Source organism: Ptychodera flava, unplaced genomic scaffold (genome assembly GCF_041260155.1).
Source record: "Ptychodera flava strain L36383 unplaced genomic scaffold, AS_Pfla_20210202 Scaffold_34__1_contigs__length_2629520_pilon, whole genome shotgun sequence".
NCBI lineage: Eukaryota > Metazoa > Hemichordata > Enteropneusta > Ptychoderidae > Ptychodera > Ptychodera flava.
The window spans coordinates 2237542-2253701 of NW_027248356.1; the positions used below are offsets into that span (position 1 = coordinate 2237542).

Genomic DNA, 16160 nt, shown 5'->3' on the forward strand with positions numbered 1-16160 from the left:
ACACAGTTACGCATATAGAAAGACAAATAGATATATGCACACAGACAAACACACAGGCAGCACACAGAAAGAGAAACACATAGGTATGCCCACAGAGAGACAGGCACAAGGGTATTCACATGGAGACAAACATGCATAAGTATAAACTCAAAGAGACAGACGTGTGGGGTTGGGAAAGGAAAGATAGAAACACTATGATAGATATATGAGTCTCTTCAAAGGCAGAGTTTCTAGTTTTGAGACATTTGCCGCGAATTAGATCGGCGTGAACAGTTGTACGTCATTACAATGCCACAATGCACATTATTTTAAGCCAAAATAGGTTGATTGGGGTTTTCGCGCACTTGTAATTTTCAATTTCAAATACGTCAAAACCGATTGTAATGATGATGTTGTCCACCTACAATGCGCCCTTTCACTTTTCACCTTAAACTTTTTTAAAATACCGTTAGCAATAATGTTTTATGATTTTGTCCCAGTAGTTTTGTTTTTATGCCAACTACAGTTTATTGTTCTGCTTCCCAAAGAATGTTGAGATACACAGTGTTCAGCTTGTCAACTCGGCCTGTACATTTGTAGACTGCATTGTTATTCATTTGTTCAAAAGTGAATTCTGGTCCGGACTGGAATTCAAACGTAAACAGTAACAGCGTATTTTACACGTACAGACGAGAGATGTTTCAATATGCTTTTAGAGAAGGAGATTAAAAGACTGTCATGGCACTGAAAACAATATTAATGACAACAATCGTCAAAAGCAACAGCTACTAGCTCGATAAATGTGACGAGACGATCGAAAACCTGTAGGTGAAACGATATTGCTTTCTATAGAATTCATTCCATCCATAATGACAGCCTCACTTCATGCATGGTGTAATAATTTTCCAATGTAAGTTTGCAAAATTAAACTAACGTCAATATTTTTTCATAAAATCACCAATTGAGCGGAAGCATGAGTTAAACCTTAAGGCAGAGCCTTACCCGCTCGAAGAAGCTGTAACTATGGCAACCTTCCTATCCAATGGTTTTTCAGCAACAGCATCCACGACGTATGATGACGTCATTTTCGTAACGACAGACTGGTGAAATCTGCTCCGATTTCTGCAAACAGAAATCAAGATTCTGCCGAGCCGTGACGTCATTTTCTTCACAATGTTAAGCGCGTCGAAGTGACACTGCTCTACACTAGCAACAAACTTATATTGGCCATGTCACGTGATACAATGTACCCACGCCGTCAAGCCTGTTAGAAACTTTAAATTGATGGCAGCAATCAACCCTGTCGACGATATCTCAATCAGATCAGATCAGACCCTCGGATTCGTAATCGCTGGTCCGGTCATCAGGATATGCCACCTGACCCAGTTGCGAAGCAATGCAGCAATTCGGGTAATATCGCGTGACTTAAGTCACGCGCCAAGAGATGCAACCTCTGAAATTTGGTGTAACGATCAATGTTAATTGGCAAACTTACAAAAATTAGCAAAGTGCTGCTGCATTACATCTGCTCATTAAGAGATATGAAGACAATGGAAATGATATTTTTAATCATCTTCTCGGTCAACATACCATGATGATAAACGCGTAAACGGTTCGTCGTGTTTTTAAGTGAGTTGCTTACTGCATGCCAGATCGAGAGAAAGTAATATTAAAACCTATAGTGGTAACTGCAAAGCTTTGCCAGTGCTTCCTATACCACACGAGAGAGAGAGAGAGAGAGAGAGAGAGAGAGGAGAGAGAGAGAGAGAGAGAGAGGAGAGAGAGAGAGAGAGAGAGAGAGAGAGAGAGAGAGAGAGAGAGACAGACAGACAGACAGACAGACAGACAGACAGACAGAGAAGACAGACAGAGAAGACAGACAGAGACATAGAGACAGAGAGAGAAAGACAGAGACTCGTTTTTGAACTTATTTGTCATTCGTAATTTTGTATTCATACAAAACTTATATTTTTGGCTATTCAGTGATTAAAATTTGGAAATATTACAAGAAAATGCAAAATTTCAACATGCAATTTTGAATATGAAGGGCACTACATTCTCGGTACATGTCTTTAGGCTGGCTTCTTCTCTAACTGTTTTAAGATTCTGTGCTATCTCCATGGTAACCGGTTTGGCGCAGCCTCGTACCTTCCTCTGTATCAAGGTTTGGCGCCTGAACACTTCAGTCTCTGTGTGAAAGTTCATTAATGCTACAGTCGATATTAATCGACGCCCCCACTCTTCAACACCGGATCCTGTTTGCTGTTGTTTCAATCAGTGCAAAGGTTTACCTGGGCTGATTGTGAGCTGTTTATGATCTCACCGAACCATTAGCGTTATCACACACAGGTTGATTCACAAGCGTTCGGTTGGCACCCAACGATGATTCTTTGTGCAATGGGAAATGAAGTCTGCAGAGTTATACCTGTTCAAAATTAAAAGTGTCTCTTGTCTATCCCCATCTTTCTAGGAGTGAAACACATGCGTGCGCACGCATCATAAAACTCAACCCTTCTATGACAACATACGATATTCATTTAGGGGGAATCGTAGAGCAGCATGTGTTTTGTAAACCACCGTATTTTATGGCTTGAAGTCGTTTGGGGATTAGATTGAAATTAAAAGGACGCCCTTATTTGCGATGCATCGAAAATCGATGTCCTATACTTTTTAAATTCACGCTGTCGCCTGATGTCGTTAGAGCGATATCGTTACCGCCAGTGCATTCACATTTGTACCCTGTACAAGACCATAAATACTTGAAACAGGTACAGAGGAACACGTCACTACTGACATATCAGGGGCGGCCATTCAGTCAATTGTAGGAAATTGTCGTCACCAGAGGTGTTTTTCTGAAAAAATTTATGCTGTTGTTATTTTTTGAAAACAAATTATTCAATTTTGAATGGAAAGGGGACAGTTGTTCGCACATTCTTCCTCCAACACTTCTAAATTCACCTTATTACTCCAAAGCAGTGAATTTCCAATAAAGTCGACCCTCCATTCCCTGAAAGGGCAACCACTATGCGAACAACTTTTTTCACAAAGCGCTTTGTTTACTGCCCCTGACGTATCTTAGAGTGATGAATACATCCTCTATTTCAGCGTCATTGACAGAAATATTTATTGAGAAAATTACGCGATTTCGTTTCTTTAAAACATGTCGAAATATAAAAATATCCTCGCTCTCAATTTTTTACGATATGCAATGCTATTTTTGACAAGTGAATTCTTGCATGGAATAGAATTCTGTTTTCCATTCCTAAAATCGATATTAAATGGGTTGCATTGACGTCTGAAAACAGGTCATGTTGATACAACTTCGTGAGTAGAATTTTTATTTTACAGACACAAAGAAAATACGGGACACTCATGCATACTGCGATGCCGAGAGCGATGCTTTAAATAGTACATCCACTGTGTCCCTTGCTTTGCACGCCAAGATTTTTTTTTGTTTTGAGGTAGAATCCAGTGAATGCCACTATGGAGGTAGCGTGACCCCTTGATGACCCCAAAAACAGTGCCCTACCCTCAGACACACCCAAGCTCACTGAGTAATAAATATTGGGTCCAGGCATCAACGTACCTGTCACAGAGCGAAAACGTTTATTGACTGCTCACTGTGTAACCTGAAGTGTAAGGGACGATGTAGGTTTTTTTTTTCATTTTTGTTCTGTTAATTAATAGGACTTTCAAATTTTTACAAATCTTTTCTGATCTACCACTTGTTGGGGCTCATGAAAGCTCTCAGAGTTAGAAAAGTTTCCACCATCGAAGTTTTCCGAAATATGAAAATTGTATACCTATACAGTTTAAACAGCGATGGTACCATTTTGAATTTGAACTACAGGTAAATGTTAGGTAGTTTGTTTCGCTAGTGCTGTAAACGCGATTGGAACTAATTTGGGAGAATTAGATCTAAATATTTTTCAAATTTCTCAAAAGTGTTAGGAGCCCAATGGCTGAATGTTGCAATATTACAAATTACTCATAAAAACAAGTGAATTTACAGATTAGACCGACATTACTTCACTATCCCATTATCCCAAATTAGTTCAAATCGTGTTAGTACCAAAATTTGCCTGGTGACACCTAATTTTCCTTTTTGGTTTGGTAAGAGAATGGTTGAAAGTTTTGAGAAAAAGTTTATGTGTTTCACTTTCAAGGCGCATACTACCTTACGAGTATGATGAAATATATAAATTATTAGCATTGCCGACGCAATGCACGGTATGCAATATGCAATGTTGTCGCCGTCGTTGATAGAAAAATCCCTGTCCGAATGTGAATAAGTTGTCAACGATAATATCCGCCCCTGACCCTAAGACGTGTTTATAGGCAGAAATTGAGTCAACATGCATTGTTTTCAACTTATTGTGTTGATAAGCTATGCATAATGCATTCGACATAACACGGGGAGAAGAACAAATAGGATTAATTGATAGTTTGCAAAATAGATAGTGCCAAATACATCAAACGTCACACCGATGCAGAGGAACCTTGAAATACCTAGTACTCCAATACTCAATGTAATTGGAGTCATCTGGGCTCTCCCGTGAATATTCTGAGCAGTCAAATGACTTGATAAATAGAATTCAACTAAACGATAAACGATAATAAACATTATATTGTCACAAACGCTACGAGTTGCTATACAATGGTTAAGGCCTAGCTAAACAACAGAATGAATGATACTAATAAGAAAAATAGGGGCAATCGTAATTCTTAATGTACTGTGACACCATCGCGATAAAATAGTTTAGATTTAATAAAGAAAAAACACCGACACTCACACATTATCAAAACGCATTCAAACAGAACAAATGGTACTATAACGACCTCTTCAAACATTTCTAATTTAATTAAAATGTAAAAGAATTGCAATATTGTTTATGTCGGGTACAGATATTTACATACGAGGCTGAAAGTTCCTATGCTGCTTGATATCTGTAGAAAATGTAGGATATGGATGACATTGTTATTTACATATTTTTGTGTTCCGACAGTTTGTACTGTTATCTTGCTAGTCGATGACACTCATGAATATTTTGTATGGTTTGATAGGACGTATATTTCAGACGTTACTAATTCTTCTTGTTGTCTGCACACTTCAATGCAGAAGTCACCATCAATCGTCACGAGATACTCGGGCTTTCGGATATTTACCGTTCTTCGCTAGACCGCTAGTTGCGAGGGATAGTTTTAGAATAATTGTTTTCGTGAAACTCGAGAACTTAATTTTCATAGTAGAGTTGAGGAAGAACTTACATAGCGGCCAATTTAAATTTCAAAAAAAATGGTAAAGTTTAAATGTTTCTCTCGTACTACCATTTGCTGTCAACCCTGGTTACTTTAATTCATGGTTACGAAGGAGAATATTTTTAAGCATTATGGTGGAAGGTTAGTGCAAAAGTTGATGACTTTCAGTCTCGAGGCACGTATCACATTATAAGGCTGTCATAAAGACATGAAGACCGACATCCTATTGAGTTCCGGCTGCCGACAAAAAGTATGGAACTTGAGAAAACTTTATGCACGCAAGACTAGTGTAAGATATACGTTTACTTGCATACCAGACATGTTCACAAAGTATATGAAATTTGTACAAATATCTAATGACAAAAATCCATGAAAACATATCTATGTTCCACCGTCACGGATGTATGGCCCCTGCCTCAATTCTTCCATCACAGTCTGGAGTCCATGCCTCCTGCAACTACGATAGTTTCACCGGTGATGAACGACGCATCATCAGAACACAGAAAGGATGCTGCGCCTGCGCACTCGTGTGGCTGGCCAAACCTTAAATAGAGTTAAAATGAAAACCTTAGAATGAAATAATAACATTTTATGTTGATTGTCATGGTTTGGTTGAGTTGTAATTGTGACTTTAGATTACATATTCTCTATTTTAGTTGTGTAATCACGTTGAATTTTGTTCCTCTCTCCAATAAGCATATTGAAACTCCCACCGTTGAGTTTGTCAACGCTGTTTCAATGCATGTGAAACGCACTAAGAATGTTCACATTTAAGTTTTAATCAGGACTTGACTTGGTTTGTCAACGATAACAATGCAGTCTACACTTGTACAGACTTTGTTCAATTGATAATCTGTACATTGTATATCTCAAAATGCTTTAGGGAATAGTACAGGGAAGTATCGTTAATATTGAAAACAAAATTGGAGGGAAAAATCGTCGAAAGTTACACACGCTGCAAACCTGTTTTCTTGGTCGAATTTCTAGAAAAAAGATGACTCCTTTTCATCAAGCAGTGTTAAAGCCTCACTAGCTGTAACTTTTGAAATTTGTTGACCTCAAAATATCGTATTATTCTCTTCTGGTTTTCTCTGAATTCAACCCTCTGAATGGATATGAGCTTTTACTGCATTAGGAAACCATTCCTTTGCGAAACGTTTGACAACTAAATTCAAATTTTTAAGTCATTTTGATTTCCGGCCATTTTCAAAAATCGGTAATATTACAAAGGAAACAGAACATACAGTATCACATTAAAACACATTCACCCCTGTGCATTACATTGGACTACTCTGTTCAGTTTATGGGAAGATTTCAGTGCAGATATCCAGGGTTTTTGCTTTTTTCATATGGGGCTGTGATTTAATGTTAGGCAAACGTTTAATCGCAGTGTAATCTTTATCTTGTTTAAAATTGCACATAAGGTCCCAGCTGGTAGTTAACAATAAGTGTATACACACACCCAAATTAGTACATTCTCACAAACTTATCTTAGTTTGAAAGTAAAATAACACAATTTTTTCTAAGATCGAACTAGGGGGCTTCAAGTTTTGATGATACTGCAACTCACCTATTCATCGGTATTTTGCTAAGACCAAGGTTATGCAAATAATCGTTGCTTGTGATCTATGTTGATAGAGATGCAAAATATAAATAAATAAATAAATAAATAAATGAATAAATAAATAAATGGAAATACCATGTGCCTCTTACGAATAACAGAAACTTATACTCCAATCACCAGAAGGGAATTCTGCTCCCAGGGAAAATGACCTAATTTGCAGTTTAATTTGACGATACTGCAGAGAGAGGCTGTCTTGCGTTCTGCTTGATGTACACTGTGCATGAACGAAATGTTCCTGAACTACGGTTGTCCATGCTCGTTCGTCGCTTGCATTCACTTTATTAAATCTCCTATGACAAGAGTTCAGTATTGAAAAAAAATGGCAAATAATGGTTGCAAACTGTTAAAATGTTGTAAATACTCACTTTCTCAGCGAATTTTGTTTCGAAAACGCCAGGAGCAAGGCAGTTTACTCGTATATTCTTTTCTGTTAGCTGTGGAACCAGTGCCTTGGTTAAGCCTAACACTGCCAACTTGGAAACACAATATGCAGCGAATAACTGAAAAAATAAAACGTGGTATAGTTACTTGAATGAAACAATAAAACAGGTTATCTTAATATCGTAGTTTTCCAACCCAAACCTTTACATATTTATTTGTTTTTTTCAATCATTTCTTTTTTAAATAAAAAGTGTAAAATTCCTCTTACCGGAAAAGGTGCAAATACAGCATTGGTGGACACATATAATATCGAACCACCCCTGTACAGAGAGAAACAGCGATTGTGAGAATTATTTATTGTGCTTAAGTTGTCACGCCCCAAGCAGTATTCTTTAAAACCTTCCTCTGGGGCTGTTTTGTCACATTATGTATTGTGTCGATGCGAAAATACCAATCGCGAAATTTTCTATTTCTGCAGGAAGCCTATAGGCACCGAGCTAGGCTGGCCCGGTTGAGCATACTGTGGATCACGGACGACTGACGTCAATTATCCTAATTGATATGCTCGCGCCTGGAAACTGAAAGATTTAGACTTTTGCTGAGATTTCCACTAGTAAATTTTCTGCAATTCTCTTTCAAAATTAAATCAACAATAAAAATTGGGGTCACCGTGCAAATTTGGTGTAAGAGAAACCAATTACCCAAGATTTACCAAGATTTGAAATTAACCATGGCAACCAACCCTGTGTTAACTCAATGAACAAATTTCCAAATTTCCAAATTTCTAAAACACCAAGCCGCTGAAAACTTTATTTACTCCGCAAGCTGAGCTGCAACAAGTGGTTGGCCAACCGGGCATTTTAAAAGTTTGAGAGTCTCAATATCCGTCCACGAGGGTCGTTCAACCTTAAATCATAAATAACATCTGCAAGTCAAGGCTCTAGTGTTTTTGCAAATATATATCTGCATTATTCCCTGGTCTTCTGTTTACATTATTCCTCGGCCACCTTGAAATACCTGCTTGTGGTCCATGATAAGAATCTATCGGTTATTGAAGACTTACATACGGTGTGCTCTTATTCCTTTTTTACATCCGGGCACTCTGATTTCACGTCACTTACCCTCTGGCCTCCATGTAAGGTACGGTTTCCTTCGTGAGGAAAAACGTGCTGTGGACATTTATATGGAAAATCTGAAAAAAAGAAGAGAGAGAGAAAAAAAAAACTTTTCACTCAAGCTTACTGGAGACTGTGCCATTGATAGTGACAACAATTTTCTGTTTCAACTCGATGTTAACAGTCAAACAGATTCCTGTACCGATGAATGTGGCGTTGTATAGAGAAACAGCAAACTGATTTACCGCTTATTGGGGGGGGGGGGGGGGGGGGGGGGCTCATTTAAAGCTCTTGGAGAAAGAAAACTTTCGCTGTCTTAGTTTTTCGAAACTTCAAAACTTTTATTTTTACCTCATAAAGTTGACACAGGAACGGAGGCCATTTTGAATTTCAAATATCGCAAAACGTTAGGTGATTTGTTTCGCTAGTTCCAAACTTTGCACGGTGAGCCCGATTTTTATTGTTGATTTGGTAAGAGGATGGTCGAAAGTTTCATTTAGGAAGTTTGAGCAAAGGTTTAAGTCTTTCAATTTGGAGGGGCATACTACCTTAATACCCTAGACAGCATGACTTGTTATTGAAGAATTATTGTGGGATTTATTTATATTGACGGTTAATTTATAGGGAAAGAGTGCACAGCGCATGCTCCCATCACAGCAATTAGATATCAGCAGAGTGATTTTGGTGAAATTTCATCTTACCTTTTCCCACTGTGACTCCGTCGTCTGGAAAGAAAATATGAAGGTATAGCAGTCAGAACTGGATAACTTCTGGAAAATGTACGATAATGGTGTCAACTTGTAAGGAGTTGCGATTTCTGTGATTAAATGTTTGACAAATCAATGACGTCATGTTATATTGTTGTGGCCTTGTCGCATTTGATGTTGTGTTAAGTCACATTCAAGTAGTCTTGTTTAGTGCTGTAGAGTGCTGTATTCGAATGCAGTCTTGTGTTGGGGTGCACCGTGACACACAAAACCCCTACCGTGCACAGCACTGAGCAAAACGAGAAAACCACAACTATACTTCAACAAGTACAATATGTAATTAACGCGATTGGAACTAATTTGGATTTTCATATTTTTCAAATTTCTCAAAAGTGTTTGATGCCCTATAGGTGAATTTTGAAAAGCAGATGAGCTTACATTTGCATATTACACCGACATTACTTCACCATCCAATTATCCTAAAATAGTTCCAATCGTGTAATTGTTTTTCATCGCATTGACTTAGTATTCGCGTGATTCTTCCAAGATGTATGTAGCATGTAAAAATAATGATATTCTCAGGCTTTACAATCTTGCATATCAGGGTGTTTATTCTACAATGCAGTAGTCAGGTATACTCGTGACATATTGTATGGAAAATGGAAATAGGACATTTTAAGTCATTTTGGTGGGTAAAGGGCTACAGACGGTGTAAAAATTATTGACGTAGTCAATCAAGGCGTACATACGTCAAGTAAATGTCCAAAGTGTGGGTTTACAGCAGCATTTTGAACTAAAATGTCGATACCCCCATGTCGGTCTGCCGTCTGGAGAGAGAGAGAGAGAGAGAGAGAGAAGAGAGAGGGAGAGAGAGAGAGAGAGAGAGAGACTGACAAATATGCTTCACACGGATAACTTGTAGGTCAAAACCTGGGACAAAGTAATTATGGTTATAAAGGTCTCAAGAAATATGGGCCAGTGTCAATTTGTATTATCACATGTCGATTGCTACGATCATTTAAAATGCAAGGAAATGACCAAAACTGAATTTTGATCTCGCAGGGTTTAAACTCGCATAATTCTTAACGGTCAATGGCTTGATTTATTCCTCCAACCGTGTCGTGATGTTCTACATTTCCACTCAATGCGGGATATCTGAACATTGAAGGAGAATCGCCAGCAACTTTTAACGATATCAAGGGGCTCGGGATGACCGTATATCTTCTTTCATATATCCCAGCAACTGAAGGACGCAGTGCTTTGGTGGCAGTGGCATGAGGCAGCTTGTTGAGTCTCTCACTTTAACGAATAATTATCCTCTTTTAGAACACAAATTTCATATTTCTACCAGGAAGAAGATATTATATTGGTACTTCTGGTCTAAATTTTCATCCATCGTGTTTTTCGTTAATACTAATCCGGGGGAGTCGCTCATATCAAGACCGTCTGACAGTAATGTACCAAACTGTTATCTTGTATGTTCAGATGTATACGTACACGCTACACATCAAATCACAGATATTATGGAATAAGGTTTCAAGCAATTCAATTCAATTCACTTACTGTTTCTAATAAGTTCTTCCTCTCTTCTGGATTCCCTATATGACAGATCATGCCAGACACATCCAGGTTTTCTGATGTCAATGTCTTCACTGCCCTATCTACGTTTTCTTGTCTTCGACTGCTAACAACCACGTGTGCACCGTCTTCGGCCAATCGCTTTGCGATGGCTAATCCTATCCTAGAAGACAGAAGATCAATTCGTTTGAAATTTCAATCGCCAGGAAATTATTCACATTGTGAATTTTATACACAATTATCTATCTCTGATAGAATGGATTGACTTAGGTTTAATTAGTTCATTGCTACTTAAATGAATCATTGTATTAATGAATGAAAGAAAAGAACTTTTGATCTTTCCGAACGTACAAAATATGGGCTTTCAACAGTGCAATGTTAAGGGTATACAGTCACCTGTAATATAAATATGCCCATATAATATGGTCAAAGGGGCGTTCCTTGGTATTCAAAATGCCCGTGTGAGGGCCTTTTTTCAAAAAGCGGCCACCCGCTTACAATCTGTGATTGGTTAGATTTTCTCTTTCCATGGTAACTGTGGCAAATTTGAACAGTTGACAGTATACCTTTAAGAGACAGGGATTTACACGTTTCCTTATACGTTTGGAGTAGATATATTAAAGTTTCAATTGACGGTGAAAAAGGAAGCAGCTATAGATTATGTCAAGTGAACTTGAAAGTCGACAGAAACCTTGGAATGTTTTGTAAACACCGGCATGCCGTCTTTGTCAGCTCACATCCCTCAAATAGGAAGCAACGCCCCCTTTTAGTCGATAATTTATTCATCATAGCAACTCGTGTTCGGAAGGTCTCGGAGTGTCAGGACACTCAAAAAAGGTGTCGGTACGAAAAAAAGGTGTTCGCCAACAGTTCTTTGATGACAAATCATCTGCACCTGCAGCATTCTCCCCAAACATGTTATATTTTTTGAACCAATCACTTCCAAGCTTACGATGCAGCGTCTCTCAGGTGACCTACCCTGTACTATAAATTATAGCCCGACATGGGACTTTGTGCCCGAGGGTACATGTAGGTGACTATTTGCCCGATGTAGGTCGGGCAAATGGTCTCCTGCCTCGAGGGTACCTAGGTCCTTGTTAGAGCTAAAATGTTGTCATTACATGCCTCTCTTACTTAGTTTAGGTTTACATACAAACGACAATCATATCCTTACATCCGTTGAAAAAATAGAACGATGTTCATCATTGGACGGAGCTGTTGTGCGGTTTTCGATGTGTTTGCACAATGATATAAAAAAACAGTATTTCCTATGTAATACATGTAATTTGGTCATCTTTCAATACTGAAGTTTTCAAGTTGAAACTAGTCCGGTTCACTTTCCATCAAAAAAGACTATGTAACTGTGGCCCGAGACTTCATCAACAAGTTACAAATGAATCCTATGGATCGCGTGGCATTCGGCATACGAGGCATGTAATAAAAAAGTGTTTAGCGCACTAAAAACATCCACCAAACTCCCATTTGAGTCCGGGCCTGGTGTCTACGCAGCCAGTCAGCTGATGCAACAAATCAGAACGTTGTAATATTTATAACTATGTCCCAACACTCAAACCAAGCTCAGGTGTAATAATGTGAGTTTTTTTATTGTAACTGAAAGCGTTATGCAAGTTTTTTGTAATCGACTTGTTCCCTTGTCTAGTCAATTAATTTCGACAGAAAATGCACGTAAAATTAAAAATGGCGTTTTCCTTACCCATCGGTAGAGCCCGTTACCACGGCGACTTTGCCTTCCAGTTTTCTGGCCGATACTTTCGATGATGACGTCATTTGCATCACACCGACTGGAAAAAATCTACTTTGGTTTCTACACAGAGAAACCAGACACCTGTTGAGTACAGACATGGCTGTGTTCACTTTATTAAACTGACTGTATTGATTGGTTGTCAGCCTCCAAAGACAGTCATTTTATACATTGCAGGTCACGTGATACAAACTCCCGTGTCATCGTGTTCTGTCGTTGATGCTAGTCATGCCAGGTCTGAAGATCTTTATCAGACAAACCGACCACAAGGTGCACATTCTGAAGTATGATTTATTTTGGCAACTTTAAGGTAATTTGTGCATCTGACGTATGCCTCGGTTGCAGTATATCCACTCAGCGTTATCTCCGAGTTTAACATCCACGTGAGTTAAGTCACACGCTGCGATCACTGTTATCATTCGGTACAAGGGTATGTCCGAAAACAGCTTGTTAAAATTACAAAGCTTGAGTAAGATCAATAGTCCATAGTTCATGTGATGGTACCAGAACGAGATAGACGTAGTTATCTGCCTTTCTGTAACGAATCCCAAAAGCACTGTATCAAAGGTGTCACTCTGTATCTGTATCAAAGGTGTCATTCAAAAATCAGTTCGGGAGGGGGCTTACACACTTTGGTTGTGTATGAGTAGTTTCAAATCGTCATCCTCATTCTGACCGGACTGGCGATTATTTTTGCAGCGTTCTGCAGTTCTAATTTGAAACGATACGGTTACTTAAACGAAGGCAACGGCGTCGTTTATGCTCATCGTTAATGTGTATCCTAACTAAATACATATCCATGTACTCAAATTTAAAAGTCCCTGCACATATCCAAAGTTTGACTCAATCCCCCCCCAACTGATTTACGAATTCTCCAAATGTGATGTAAGCCAGTCAAGTCCTGATGGCAGCTGGTTATAAGACCTGTTATGAGATTTAAGTTTTTACAAACCGATGTGGAAATCGGTGTAACTCGTCGATGGAACTCCGGAACACAAGAGGACCACGCTAATTTCAAGCGCTTGTCAAACTTTGGCGAATAAATATAAACCTGAATTTTCTGTTTTCTGCAAATGATGGGCTAATGTGCAGCGTGAATAAGCCGTTATCCAATTGGGTAGCTGAATCTTAACAATATAATTAAAACAATACAATAGACTCCCTAAGTCTCTGTGAATAGTGACAAAGGACCAATCAGAGAAAGAGCTCATTCAACGCTGCACATCAGCAGCAAATGGTTAGGAAAGAGGACGAGCTTATTTTTCTACTTCCCAGCCCAGGGATATGAGGGGAGATTTATCAGATCAACTTTAGCGAGACTAGATTTCGCTACTCGATTTCGTAGATGTGACCTGTTTTGATGTGTTTCTAATGGAGACCAATAAATATTGTTTCTGCTTTACAAATACGAGGGAAACATGACAGGAACATGTATTACTTGTTATCACGTTATTGAAGCAAGAGGAATAAAAATAACCCAAATTTTTTGTAACTCCAGATTGAGTAAATACTGATTAAGATAAAACCGTACATGCTGTATTCTTTCGATCTGTTAAAAATGACACAGGCTACATAATTTCGCCTTTTCATCCGTGCCAAGAATAAATGTACACAAAATGCGATATAAAAATACCATCTATCTCATGTCAGTTTATCATGACTGTCGTCAATAACATGTCAACGTGGAATCTGTGAAGTGCGAACTGAGAGTCAGATCGCCTTGGTTGTCACCGAGACCACTGCGTGCATACCGAGGTAATTAACCAATACACGACAGAGGTTTTGGAAAGTGAACTGCGATCAGGCTGCTTTAATTGTGGTTGACAATGTCGATAAATGCAGTAAAATGAGGGATGACATCTTATTTCAACGTTTTGAAATGTAAAGAGTTCGAGATATTTGAAGTATAGTAGGATCCATTATCCAGGCAGGGGTGTACCCTGCCCCAAAGTTGTAAGTACATGTATCCCTGCGTCGTTTAGCAAAAACATCTGAATGGGCTGTGATAACTTACTTGGAACCGACATTTAACCTACTTGGAACCAACATATCTCTATGCTAATTTCGCTTGATACGCTATGTCAATGCCTTGTATTGACGGAACACATAGTCTTCAAATTCAGATTTGCAGAGAGGTGCAGAAATAATCGCCTATTTAGGTCAGATTTGGAGGAGAATTTTATTATGCCACCCTGACAATTCCGGGTTACAGGGCTTTTTGACTTGTTTGACAAAGCTAGGTAAGTATGTGTTTCTCGTTCTGTGTTACCATCAAATGAATCGAGGATTAGACTTTGTGATTTGAACAAGCTTATCGACTAGATAACAGTGATCGCAGCGTGTGACTTAACTCACATGGCTGTTAAACTCGGAGATAACGCTGAGTGGTTGTACTGTAACCGGGGCATGGGTCAGATGCAGAAATTGTGTTGCCACAATACATCGTACTTCAGAATGTGTGCCCTGTGGGTGGTTTGTCTGATAAAGATCTTCTTAACCTAGCAGGATCAGCATTACCGTCAGAAGCACATGTCACAGGAGTCATATCACGTGAACTGTAATGTATATAATGAGGCCCTTGGAGGGTGACAATCAGTAAATGTAGTAACTTTAACATTGCGGACACAACCACAAAAACTGAAGTAAATTTCTTCCAGATTGCATAATGAAAATGACGTCACCATCAAACGTAGTGGCCAGAAAGGCAAAGTCGCCATGGTAACCGTATCCAACGACAGGTAAGGGGCAATTCTTTAAATTTCTTTTTTTTTCAGTTGTTTTAGCTGATTAAACGAAAGTAATGTCCATATAACTCAAATGACCAGACATGGACAAAACACGATTAAAAATTCTGCAGTGTTGTGGAAGAAAGAAAATGTTGCACGGAGCCATTAATTATCCAGAAAAATGCGACTTTCTATAAGCAATCACAGAAAGCAACTTCTGTTGAAATCAATAGGCATGAAACAAGCATTCTGACGGTATGTGTTCATCATACACTGCATTATCACACACGAACTGGGACTAAATTTGGAGCGGAGTTATACTTTACAAAGGTGTAACGAGAACTATCAAGGGCTGCTACAGATAGATCAGGACCCGGATTTAAAATTGCACGGGAGGCTGGCGGATATTTCCGTGCGCTGAACAAGTTTGTGAAAGGCGATCTCTTTCGAGAGACGCGCCATCGTAAGTTTGCTGGAAGTGATGTTTTGAAAAAAAGACATCATAGTTAGAGAGAATGCTATAATTCAATTCCAAATTTCTCCAAAACTATTTAAAATATTCAAGTCATGTAACAAATTTTTCAAATCACCTGAATTAAGGTAAGACTGAGAATAGAATTTGACAATTTGCCAATTCCAAAATCAGAAAATTAAAAATCCTGGAAAACAGAAATTAGGAGTTTGAAAGTCTAAAATTTAAAAATGGCAAAAGTCAGAAAAAGGGAAAATGGAAAACTCGGGATGTAGAAATTTGGATATAATGATGGAAAATCTGTATAAATCATAAGGATTTATGAAGTCTGATACAGAAAATTGAAAATTCAAAAAAAGACATTAGCACTGTAATTTTCAAGTGAAATTCTCGAAAGCTAGTTAGAATGCACAAAGACTGAACTCTCACTAGGGAATTTCAACATATTTTGAAGAAATAAGAAAGTGTTTTCCATGAAAAAAAGCATTATGTAGTTATTGTAAAAAAGTACATCCCACGTAACAGCTACAATCATGAGGAGGCTGTGAAAGGGCGGC

The 16160-nt window shown here is 38.5% G+C and overlaps 1 protein-coding gene across 1 annotated transcript; it reads right to left on the minus strand.

Annotated features, from left to right (window-relative positions):
• Positions 1-5666: 5666 nt before the first annotated feature.
• Positions 5667-9879, minus strand: LOC139127658 (dehydrogenase/reductase SDR family member 4-like). Its single transcript, XM_070693571.1, has 7 exons — positions 9874-9879; positions 9060-9083; positions 8365-8435; positions 7512-7563; positions 7228-7362; positions 6809-6864; positions 5667-5781 (listed from the first exon to the last, which is right to left on the minus strand). The coding sequence occupies exons 1-7, from the start codon at positions 9877-9879 to the stop codon at positions 5667-5669; spliced, it is 459 nt and encodes a 152-aa protein (XP_070549672.1).
• Between the last annotated feature and the right edge of the window lie 6281 nt (positions 9880-16160).